General features: G+C 42.6%; 1 protein-coding gene across 3 annotated transcripts in view; it reads left to right on the forward strand.

Moving 5' to 3' along the window:
* Nucleotides 1-13,067, forward strand: part of LOC311146606 (CMP-N-acetylneuraminate-beta-1,4-galactoside alpha-2,3-sialyltransferase-like) — a 75,221-nt gene that overhangs the window by 38,765 nt on the left and 23,389 nt on the right. For all 3 annotated transcript variants that reach the window (XM_084183132.1, XM_084183134.1, XM_084183133.1), the window contains exons 8-10: nucleotides 4,602-4,665; nucleotides 6,405-6,500; nucleotides 7,630-7,816. In XM_084183132.1, coding sequence (XP_084039258.1) covers nucleotides 4,602-4,665; nucleotides 6,405-6,500; nucleotides 7,630-7,816 — 347 coding nt within the window. The remainder of the gene's footprint in view (nucleotides 1-4,601; nucleotides 4,666-6,404; nucleotides 6,501-7,629; nucleotides 7,817-13,067) is intronic.

The raw sequence follows: 13,067 nt of genomic DNA on the forward strand, positions 1-13,067 counted from the left end.
ATTGGAAAGATGAGGTAAAAAAGGGTGTGGCCTGAATGCATGCTCTCTCACATATTTTCCAATACTTATGAACAAAGTTAATGTAAAGGTACACTGAATGTTACCTATGTGCTCTGGCAAGGGCCCTCTGCCCCGCTCTCACGCGCTGGTTTTCAAAGGCGAGCAACTTGTGTGCACACTACACCTGGATTCTGTTTTTTCCACGGATGGTGACTGCAGTGGGGTTTCCCTTTTAGCTGTATGGAGAGGTAGTATGTGTGGATCTTGAATAGCACTCCACAAAGGATTCCAAATTAGAAACCCCAAAAATGTAAAGCATGACAATAAACGTTTATTTTTGCTTGTTTTGCAGCCAAGCTGCCATGGAGGTTTACTTGAAACAGTCTTGTTCGCTAGACTTTATGCAGTTTTTACCACTCCATCCTACTATAAGCAAACATGAAAGCATTTTTTACAGGGACCTTTTTTAACACCTAAAGCAAGGGGTACCCAACCATTTTCCCCCAGGGACCCCTATTTCATGACCCACACATTTCAGGGACTCCTATTTCATGCCCTCCCCCAACGCCCAATTAATTATTAATTCGTTTAGCTTTTTCTGTTTAGGGAAATGTCTGTTTTTAAGCTAATTTCCTGCAATGTTACATATTAACCTCTTAAGGATCAGACCCTTAAAAACATTTTTTGACTAAAATGACATACCCAAATCTAACTGCCTGTAGCTCAGGACCTGAAGCAAGGATATGCATATTCTTGATATCATTTGAAAGGAGGTACTTTGAAGTTTGGTAAATGTGAATTTAATGTAGGAGAATATAACACATTAGATCTGGTAAAAGATAATACAAACCAAAAAACATGCGTTTTCAATTTTTTGTTTTGTTCCATCATCATTGAAATGCAAGAGAAAGGCCACAATATAATATTGCAGTTTATGCGCAATTTAGATTTTGGCCACTAGAAGACAGCAGTTTGTGCAAAGTTGCAGATTGATCCAGTGAAGCATTGCAATACTGGACTATTTTGTATCAAGTCTGCCCAAATGTGCCGAATTGGTCAATTTATAATTTTTCAAGTACATAACTATAGAGAACATACATAAATGATATGGTAATACAAAATGTAAGTTTACACACTCCCAGGAATGTCATACATGATGGATCATTAGCTTATACAACTTTCACACATCTAGATGGCGGGGTGGGTGTGGAGCCAGAGACAGCAGGGGTTCAAACTGTAGAACCCAGTTCCTACATTTTAATATAAAAGTTGATTTTATCAAACAAAACTATGCTACATTTTATCTCTGGGACCCTTAGGATGACAAATCAGAGCAAGATCACTGAATGTAAGTACATTATTTACCTTCAGAGGTGAATGTATCAAACCAGTTGCCGTGATATGTTTTTTGTTGTGCACTCTCCTCAAACAATAGCATGGTATTTTTTCACTGTAATAGCTACTGTAAATTGGACAGTGCAGTTAGATTAACAATAGTTTAAGCTTTCTGCCCATATAAGACATGTCTATGTCCTGGAAAGTTACTTACAACAGTCATGCTAATCACATTAGCGCACGTTAGCTCAACCGTCCCGTATACGGGACGCCGATCCCGTAGAGGTTAACATGACTCATGACATCTTTTGGATAGGCCTAGTTCATTCATGATAATAAGGCTGGATAAAGGTCAAATAAAACCTAGGCCAGATTTTTTTTCAAATGTTACTAATATGTTCAAATGTTATTATTTATATACATTTAAGTATCAATTTAGTTGCATAATGGAAATAGCTCAGTTATTGCTACAGAGTCACCCATTGTTTAAGATAACATCCCATTCAAAGCAAAGTCCAATTTAATTATTCTCCATTTTGTACTCCTTGACTTTAGCTGGTCATGTCTAAGCATCTGACTGTTATATAGACAAACCAAGGATATCCCCATGTGCCATGGAGCTAAGCTTTTGGCCTAGACCAGGGTTTCCCAACCACCGGGCCGGGGACTGCTGGCCTAGACCAACTGACCATTTACATTTTTTTAAACATTTTTAGTCATTTAGCAGACGCTCTTATCCAGAGCGACTTACAGGAGCAATTAGGGTTAAGTGCCTTGCTCAAGGGCACATACCACAATGCACCTAGAATAGATAGTTTGATAATGTTGAGATATTTCTGTCCTGGATACAATTATGCTCTTTGCCAATCCCTAGTGATTCATAAGCATTGTATATTTATCAATGTTAGACTTACCAGTCTCAGGTGTTTCCCTTTACCTTGTGTATACTCTGCTCTATAGCAGCACGCTGTAGCAGAACAATCGGAGAGCGTGTTTAGCGACACATCCAATCCCTCCTCCATATTTCAGCTGAAGATTTTCCTCGCCAGAACCGTGTACGTCAAGGCGATGGCCATTTGTCTGAGCTTCTGCCCAGACATACTTGGCTGAGGTGTTTATCCTGGTCGCTAATAACAATTAGCCGCCATGTCTCCCCCTTTGATGAAACCTTCCCTGCTGCGATTTCTCCCCCCCTCGATTCAGGTGTGGTCCTCTGTTTATGCTGCCCGGGGTGATGCTTGATGCCAGACATCGACCCCTTGTCCAAACAATGGGCCGCTGCTCTTTTTCTGCTTTTTAATCATTAGAGGGGATAAAGCTGTAAGCCTAATGCATTACTCTAGCAAGAGACCCACGTAGATACTTACATGGGGTTGTGGTGACCCTAACAGCATTTAATATCAGCTGTTTAACAAATACATTCAGCACTCAACTGAAATGTGATTATACACTATACATACAAATATATGTGGACACCCCTTCAAATTAGTGGATTTGGCTATTTCAGCCACACCTGTTGCACACAGCCATGCAGTCTCCATAGACAAACATTGGCAGTAGAATGGCCTTACTGAAGAGCTCAGTGACTTTCAACGTGACACTGTCATAGGATGCCACCTTTCCAACAAGTCATTTCGTCAAATTTCTGCCCTGCTAGAGCTGCCCCGGGTCAACTGTAAGTGCTGTTATTGTGAAGTGATAACGTCTAGGCGCAACAACGGCTCAGCCGCGAAGTGGTAGGCCACACAAGCTCACAGAACGGGACCGCCAAGTGCTTAAAAATCATCTGTCCTAAATTGCAACACTCACTACAGAGTTCCAAATTGCCTCTGGAAGCAACATCAGCACAAAAACTGTTATTCTGGTGCTTCATGAAATGGGTTTCCATGGCAGAGCAGCCGCACACAAGTCTAAGATCACTATGCGTAATGCCAAGCGTCGGCTGGAGTGGTGTAAAGCTTGCCGCCATTGGACTCTGGAGCAGTGGAAACGCATTCTCTGGAGTGATGAATCACCCTTCACCATCTGGCAGTCCAACGGACGAATCTGGGTTTGGCGGATGCCAGGAGAATGCTACCTGCTCCAATGCATAGTGCCAACTGTAAAGTTTGGTGGAGGAGGAGTAATGGTCTGGGGCTGTATTTGTTGGTTCGGGCTAGGCCCCTTAGTTCCAGTGAAGGGAAATCTTAACGCTATAGCATACAATGACATTCTAGACGATTCTGTTTTTCCAACTTTATGGCAACAGTTTGGGAAAGGCCCATTCCTGTTTCAGCATGACAATGCCTCTGTGCACAAAGCGAGGTCCATACAGAAATGGTTTGTCGAGATCGGTGTGGAAGAACTTGACTGGCCTCAAAGCCCTGACTTCCTCCCCATCGAACACCTTTGGGATGAATTGGAACGCCGACTGCAACATCGCTCAACATCAGTGCCCGACCTCAATAATGCTCTTGTGGCTGAATGGAAGCAAGTCCCCGCAGCAATGTTCCAACATCTAGTGGAAAGCCTTCCCAGAAGAGTGGAGGCTGTTATAGCAGCATAGGGGGGACCAACTCCATATTAATGCCCATGATTTTGGAGTGAGATGTTTGACGAGCAGGTGTCCACATACTTTTGGTCATGTAGTGTACATGCAAGTGAGTGATTCTAGATATAAATCTCCCAATAATTTGGCTATGGTAGATCTATATGACTAAGATGAGAAGGAAAGAGTCGAGAGGTGCTAGTGGGCTGTGGGGGCGAAGACAAATTTGTCTTAAACACCAGAGTCATGATTCCTCCAGAATACCCTCTGGAGCATGGCAGGAACGCACGCTATGGCTAAACAGCCCTGTATCTTACACCACCAGACCCAGCTCTGTGTCCTCCTGGTGAGAGAGCCCTAGCACAGCACACTTCAACTGGGAGAATGTGCTTGTTTGAAAACAGCGTTCCTCACTGAGTGGTTTTATGGGCAGTGCTTTTTTACAAAGCCCTGTTTCACCCGGATTCATCCGTCCTAAAAGCACTGCCGGTTTTCCAATGTTATTGTCACCGGGTCCGTGGCTTATCCTTATCTACGTGGAGGGATGTTCTCTCCTCCAGACCTCCAGCTCTCCCAAGGACCACCTAGCCTGCTACAGCGTTTTCTGGGCATTGAAGTCCTCGACTGTTGGTTATTGAAGAGGAGCTATTAATCCTTTTCATGAGGGGTTTGTCTGTGAACTAGCAATAATAATTCATTGTAGTTGATATCTAAACTGTCTGTCTTATTTTTTCCCCAGAAAGAATCATAGACATTATTCTAACTGCCACAAAAAACTATGGGCTGGGTCAAGACCTTGACAGGTAATTGCCACGGGAATTAAGTAACACACTCTCACACATACAGTTGAAGTCGGAAGTTTACATACACCTTAGCCAAATACATTTAAACTCAGATTTTCACAATTCCTGACATTTAATCCTAGTAAAACTTCCCTGTTTTAGGTCAGTTAGGATCACCACTTTATTTTAAGAATGTGAATTGTCAGAATAATAGTAGAGTGATTTATTTCAGCTTTTATTTCTTTCATCACATTCCCAGTGGGTCAGAAGTTTACATACACTCAATTAGTATTTGGTAGCATTGCCTTTATATTGTTTAACTTGGGTCAAACGTTTCAGGTAGCCTTCCACAAGCTTCCCACAATAAGTTGGGTGAATTTTGGCCCATTCCTCCTGATAGAGCCGGTGTAACTGAGTCAGGTTTGTAGGCCTCCTTGCTCGCACACGCTTTTTCAGTTCTGCCCACACATTTTCTAAAGGCTTGAGGTCAGGGCTTTGTGATGGCCACTCCAATACCTTGACTTTGTTGTCCTTAAGCCATTTTGCCACAACTTTGGAAGTATGCTTGGGGTCAGTGTCCATTTGGAAGACCCATTTGCGACCAAGCTTTAACTTCCTGACTGATGTCTTGAGATGTTGCTTCAATATATCCACATAATTTTCCTTCCTCATGATGCCATCTATTTTGTGAACTGCACCAGTCCATCCTGCAGCAAAGCACCCCCACAGCATGATGCTGCTTCCCCCGTGCTTCACGGTTGGGATGGTGTTCTTCGGCTTGCAAGCCTTCCCCTTTTTCCTCCAAACCAAATGATGGTCATTATGGCCAAACAGTTCTATTTTTGTTTCATCAGACCAGACGACATTTCTCCAAAAAGTACGATCTTTGTCCCCTTGTGCAGTTGCAAACCTTAGTCTGACTTTTTTATGGCGGTTTTGGAGCAGTGGCTTCTTCCTTGCTGAGCGTCCTTTCAGGTTATGTCGATATAGGACTCGTTTTACTGTGGATATAGATACTTTTGTACCTGTTTCCTCCAGCATCTTCACAAGGTCCTTTGCTGCTGTTCTGGGATTGATTTGCACTTTTCGCACCAAAGTACGTTCATCTCTAGGAGACAGAACGCGTCTCCTTCCTGAGCGGTATGACGGCTGCGTGGTCCCATGGTGTTTATACTTGCATACTATTGTTTGTACAGATGAACGTGGTACCTTCAGTCATTTGGAAATTGCTCCCAAGGATGAGCCAGGTCTACCATTTTTTTTTTTCTGAGGTCTTGGCTGATTTCTTTTGATTTTCCCATGATGTCAAGCAAAGAGGCACTGCGTTTGAAGGTAGGCCTTGAAATATATCCACAGGTACACCTCCAATTGACTCAAATTATGTCAATTAGCCTATCAGAAGCTTCTAAAGCCATGACATAATTTTCTGGAATTTTCCAAGCTGTTTAAAGGCACAGTCAACTTAGTGTATGTAAACTTCTGACCACCTGGAATTGTGATATAGTGAATTATAAGTGAAATCTGTCTCTAAACAATTGTTGGAAAAATTACTTGTGTCATGCACAAAGTAGATGTCCTAACCAACTTGCCAAAACGATAGTTTGATAACAAGAAATTTGTGGAGTGGTTGAAAAACGAGTTTTAGTGACTCCAACCTAAGTGTGTGTAAACTTCCGACTTCAACTGTACATACTAGCACTTACACACACACACTTTCTCTTTTCAAACATTCTAACTGGCCAGACATTCTTCTCTTCCAGTTTAAGTTGTAAAAGATGCATTATCGTGGGCAACGGTGGTATCCTGGCTAACAAGTCTCTGGGCTCCCGAATAGATGATTACGACATTGTGGTGAGGTGAGTCTTTACTTCCAATGCAAGGGCAACATAGTGCCAGTTCCTGGGGTAAAAAAGGATGAAGTCCTGCTTAATGTGAGTTCCTCCTGAACTCTTGTTAATGTTAATTGACTTAGGTTAGGGCTTAGATTGATACATTTCCCTGCATGAGTGTAAACTTACTGTTTTATCAGTATGAAGGGTACTGGGCATTTGTTGGCAAGCCCCGTATCAGAAAGAAACTAAATAGAAACTAAATTACCAGTTATTGTTTCGATTGGCAAAAATTGTTGTCATATTTGAGAGGAGTGAAATTAAATTCTCAGGCTGGCACCTAGGCTATGTAAAGTCCCCAGTCATGCTGTGATGTCAACACACAACGTATAGAGCCCCACAGTGGAGGTGTCATAATACCCATAAAACCTAGCGGTCAAACAGGGAAATGGTTCCAACCGTTTTTCCACCATTCATTTTTCCCATAGGGAATTTTAGAAACACTTAAAATAAGGGCTGTGTTTCGTGTAGGCTTACCCTGGTGTGACGTTTTGACTAGGTGACTTATCAATATATTCGGCTCTGTTTACTCTGATTCGAAAATGCTAATTAGCATCAAGGTAGACATCATTCAAGACTACAAATCCCTGCAAGCTCCCACACGTCATCTTTGCTAACAGGTGTATTGTGTCATTTTAAAACTTGCACAAGACAGTTCACAGAATTGTAAATTTAAAGAAATCTAGCCAAGTTATTCATTACTAAATGTAGCTATTAGATGGTTAATCCAGAGATTCTTACCTTTGCCTCGATTGGGCAGTCTTGTCAAGATCATCATGGTATTTGTTGATCTTTATGATAGCCACATTAGCAGCTAATTAGCATTTCATTTTTGGGGGATAAATACAGGCAAATTATATTGATAAAAGTCACCTTGTCCTAGAGAGATTTACACAGTTCTCAAAACGTTACACCAGGGTAAGCCTACACGAAACACAGCCCTTATTTTAAGTGTTTCTAAAATCCCCTATAAGAAAAATGAATTGTGGAAAAACGATTGGAACCATTTCCTTGTTTGACCGCTAGGTTTTATGGGTATTATGACTCATACTGTGGTACTCTATTCGCCCACATAGCGTTTCTTCTCCAACCGCAGGTTGAACGAGGCTCCAGTGACTGGTTTCGGCAAGGACGTGGGCACCAAGACCACCATGCGCATCACCTACCCCGAGGGGGCCATCCAGAGGCCTGAGCGATACGAGAAGGACTCGCTCTTCATCTTCTCCGCCTTCAAACCGCTGGACTTCAAGTGGCTCAGACAGATGGTCTTCAGAGAGAAGCTGGTGAGGCGTACCTCAAGCCTGACTTATGTTACCATTATTCGTTGGGACCACTAAGAAATTCATCACACACAGTTAGTTGGTCATGTTAATTAGAGGTTGTGTGCACTTCCACTGCTCTAAAAGAGTATAATTCTTTATTCTGCAAAATGTCCAGTCCCACCTCCTTTCTAGGTCTTCCATTGCTTCATAACATTGAAGCGACCACATGCACATTAATCCCACTGGATGTTTTGGATAGTTTGAGTGCTTTCTGTGGCGCTGAGTGATTTTTAATTGTATTTTTTGTTTGTTTGTTTAAGCCATTTTGGTCGTAAACAGACAGTGTGTCTTTCTTCTGTCGCGGTCATTTGCTCGTCCTGTGACATTCAATAGATGTGGTTGTGGATTCTCACAATGCTTTCCCATTTTCTCACGAATATGAAAATCACAGTATAAATTGTGGTTTATAGAAAAAAACTTTCTGAACTCTGTTCCCTCCGCTTTTCATTCTGCCATGACCTAAAACAATTTTCCCATTTAAGGACCCTTTGACAAGCCACTGACTGCCACGCTTGAGTGACAGCCGGCGAATTGGCCTCTTAATCAGAGGCTCTGGCCGACTGAATGGGTCTTTCCTTATCTCTGCCAGGAAGGATGGCAGACATTTTAATGACTCTGTGTCCTCTCTCAATCTGTTATCACTGAAAGAGCTCGCACAAGCACTCTCGCTTGTCTGTAGTCACTCCATCACAGTCAGGGTAGGGTGTGCTCAATTCAAGGACATTCCCGAAGGAGTGAAAACGGTGCCTGCCTTTGAACTTCAATCTTGGCCGGGTTGAGTTTCTCCATATAGGGGGCTTCCTGCTCATTTTCTGTAGGGATTCTTCTTGCAAATCTGGCAAGCCAGCGTCTTGGGAACCCGCTTCCTATCCAGCGCAGCTGTTTGACTTTCAGGGACCAGCGGCCAGCAGGAATTTTTACTGGGTGACATTTGTCAAAATACAAGCTTCTGGAGAGATGGAGGGGTTAGGAGGAGGGAGTGAGGGCTTAGGAGTAGGGAGAGAGAAGGAGGGGGTAAAATGAGGGTTAGAGAGAGGGGGGTACGAGTAAGTGAGAAAGAGGGAAATAGTTGGCTGCTTGATGGCCCCTTAGCCTTTTGAATTGGGCAGATTTGTCTGGACATAATCAGCTGGTAAATAGCGGGACAGTGGAAATGGTGGACAGAGATAATTGATCTGGCCTCTGTCTCCTGACAGATCAGCCTTTGATCTGCAGGGGAAGGAAGAATTGTTCTCATGAAATAAATCGCTGGTCAAAAGTACCGTCTCTTTTCCATGACAGCATTGTAGTTGTGATGGCGCGCACGCACTGAACTCATAGTCACACCAACTCACTATTTCACTGAACTCATAGTCACACCAACTCACTATTTCACTGAACTCATAGTCACACCAACTCACTATTTCACTGAACTCATAGTCACACCAACTCACTATTTCACTGAACTCATAGTCACACCAACTCACTATTTCACTGAACTCATAGTCACACCAACTCACTATTTCACTGAACTCATAGTCACACCAACTCACTATTTCACTGAACTCCTAGTCACACCAACTCACTATTTCACTGAACTCATAGTCACACCAACTCACTATTTCACTGAACTCATAGTCACACCAACTCACTATTTCACTGAACTCATAGTCACACCAACTATTTCGGGTGTAATTAACTAAATGTAATGGTCAATTATTTTACACTGCCATTAATGTAAATATAGACTAAACTATGGAAATGTATGTGAATTTAGAAGCTGGACTTTTATTGAAACTGCAGAAATCACTGACAACCATAATAGGGCTCTGAGAACAATGCAAGGCATACTTTTTATTGTATTTATTTAACCTTTATTTAACTAGGCAAGTCAGTTAAGAACAAATTCTTATTTACAATGACAGCCTACCAAAAGGCAAAAGGCCTCCTGCGGGGGCTGGGATTAAAAATATAGGACAACACTACATAAGGAGAGACCTAAGACAACAACATAGCATGGCAGCAACACATGACAACACTGCATGGTAGCAACACCACATGACAACAACATGGTAGCAACACAACATGGCAGCAGCACATGGTAGCAGCACAAAACATGTTACAAACATTATTGGGCACAGACAACAGCACAAAGGCAAGAAGGTAGAGACAACAATATTACACTAGTTACCAAAGATAATTTGCCTTAAGTGAATACTTTGTAAAGAAATTAAGTTTTAAAAGAAATGGTGCTGACTGCTGAGACGTTGTACTTCTAACTGTTCATCATGTCTACTGACACACACAGACCTGGACAGCTGCAGTTTTACACCGTATTTAGAGCGAGTCCTAGTCCACTTCAATACGTCCGTGCGTGTATGTAGTAAGTGTATCATGTTTGAAGTGTCTTTTTAAGTGTTTTGTCACTTGACAAATGAGGCCCATCATTGTGAATTCCTGCTGATGAAAAATGATCCTAGATTCTCTGTTCACTCCTAGAGATAGATTAGCATTGTACACACTCACACACACATTCCATCTGTTGCCGCAACCAGTTTCTCAGCCTGTTTAACTTTGGACGTGTTTATTCTTTGACGGGTAAATAAAAAGGAATGGCGTTTACATGTTCAACCAGACATTCAACTAATATCAGGTATTTACATTCACTCAATTAACCTGAGTAGATACAGTATATCCCTATGAGTGATTTGGGGGAAATGAGTAATGAGATGTGAAACATGATTAATTCTCTCAATAAACAACCAGTTACCTTGGTAACAGTGTAGGCAGTCATATCTGTTGACTGGAAACTGTTTAACTGTATCTGCTTTTTAGTCATTTTGGAAACCCTCATCAGAAGACAAGTAATCTTGTTGTGACTGACTGTTAGCGTAGCTTCATTGCTACTGGAGTATCTGCATCATAAGTGGCCTAAACTATTGCAATGGAAACATAACAAACATGATGTGTGTGTGTGTATCTTCAGCAACTGCGGCTAGCAAGCCCCATTGTGCTGTCATGTTTTTAACCCCTCACATTTTCACCTCTTTAATACCAGAGCATGAGCAACTATACAAAGACCACGAGCTTTAGAAATATCATGTTTTTGGACTCCCAGTATACTAATCCCTACACACAGCCTCTCCCCCCTCCCACCTTTATATTTAACTTTGAACAGTTGCTCTGTGGGAGCTTTGATGTCCTTTGTGTGGTGTGGCCACTCGCAGGTGAAAGGAATGCGAGGCCCTTTCAGGATGCCCATCTCTCACCAGGTTTGAAAGGGAAGGTTTCTCGTTGCTTCTTTAAGGTGGGTGGGAGGTGCGCTTTCGTAATAATGCTAATTAAAGTGGCTCACCTGTCATGGCCGCCCATTTCCCCCCTCTCCTGGCAGAAGTGTTTGGATGAGTAACTGACTGAAACCTTGTTACTAAAAGACATCACAAAGGTTGAAGAGTAGTAACCTTTATTGCACAGAGGGATTTGAAAATGCCATAATAATTTGCAATTATGTTATTCAGTGAACTGTCATTTAGAGACGACCCATGAGAAGTCAGGAAGTTTGACGATGCAGTAAGAAATGGAGTAAAGTGAAGGAATTAAAATGAAAGCTGTGGAATACACTACAAACAAAAGTATGTGGACACTTGCTCGTCCAACATCTCACTCCAAAATCATGGGCATTAATATGGAGTTGGTCTCCCCTTCGCTGCTATAACAGCCTCCACTCTTCTGGGAAGGCTTTCCACTAGATGTTGGAACATTGCTGCGGGGACTTGCTTCCATTCAGCCACGAGTATTAGTGAGGTCGGGCACTGATGTTGGGCGATTAGGCCTGGCTCGCAGTCGGCGTTCCAATTCATCCCAAATGTGTTCGATGGGTTTGAGGTCAGGGCTCTGTGCAGGCCAGTTAAGTTCTTCCACACAGATGTCGACAAACCATTTCTGTATGGACCTCGCTTTGTGCACGGGGGCATTGCCATGCTGAAACAGGAAAGGGCCTTCCCCAAACTGTTGCCACAAAGTTGGAAGCACAGAATAGTCTAGAATGTAATTGGATGCTGTAGCATTAAGATTTCGCTTCACTGGAACTAAGGGGCCTAGCCCGAACAATGAAAAACAGCCCCAGACCATTAGTTGGCACTATGCAGTCGGACAGGTAGCTTTATCCTGGCATCCGCCAAACCCAGATTCATCTGTCGGACTGCCAGATGGTGAAGCGTGATTCATCACTCCAGAGAATGCGTTTCCACTGTCCTAGAAGTTTCCACTTCACAATAACAGCACTTACAGTTGACTGGGGCAGCTCTAGCAGGGCAGAAATTTGAAGAACAGACTTATTGAGAAGGTGGCATCCTATGACGGTGCCACGTTGAACGTTACTGAGCTCTTCAGTAAGGCCATTCTCCTGCCAGTGTTTGTCTATGGAGATTGCATGGCTGTGTGCTCGATTGTATACACCTGTCAGCATTGGGTGTGGCTGAAATAGCCGAATCCATTAATTTGAAGCTGTGTTCACATACTTTTGGCCATGTAGTGTAACTTCCCAGTGAAGTCAACTAGCCCTTAGAGAGGGGTCGAGAGGGACTTGCAGCTTCCCACTGGACAAACACTCACACACACACTGTGACAGCTTCTTAACATTACATCCGCCGCTGTCATTCAGTAGAAACGGGACCCACACCACGAGGCTCAATCTGGTTTTAATCCATGGCTTCCTGTCTCCATACCTTAAACCCTAATTATTTCAGCCCTACATGCTTAAGAGTGGTATTATAACATGTCACTCTATTTTAAAGGCAGACCACCACCTCTCCTACCCAAAGTGATGCATAGTAATGAGCTTGATTCCATAGTTTGTTGATGTTTGCCGATATACTCAAGCATAATGATCGTTTTTTTGTTGGTGTAATTCTGATTTCTTAGTGACACACACCGACACCTGCACAATCCTGCCTTTTGGGTCTGTGTGTTTGTATATATGGGGAGCTTTTCAAACAGGGCCCATGTAGGATATACACCCAGTGTTAAACGTGGCGACTAAAGGTGGGCCTGTGGTGTTCTTTCCTTTTTTTGTTTACAGGAGCTCACGCTGCTTTCTGAAGGATACACTCACGAGAGCTCTGTCTGGGAAGACCACGGCTCGGTTTAAATGTGAAGCTTCAAGGAATGGCTAAAATAGACAAATAAAAAAAGATCTAAATATGAATATAGCCTAAGTCTAAAAATAGCTACT

This window comes from Coregonus lavaretus (genome assembly GCF_964263955.1).
Source record: "Coregonus lavaretus genome assembly, chromosome: 19".
NCBI classification, from domain to species: domain Eukaryota; kingdom Metazoa; phylum Chordata; class Actinopteri; order Salmoniformes; family Salmonidae; genus Coregonus; species Coregonus lavaretus.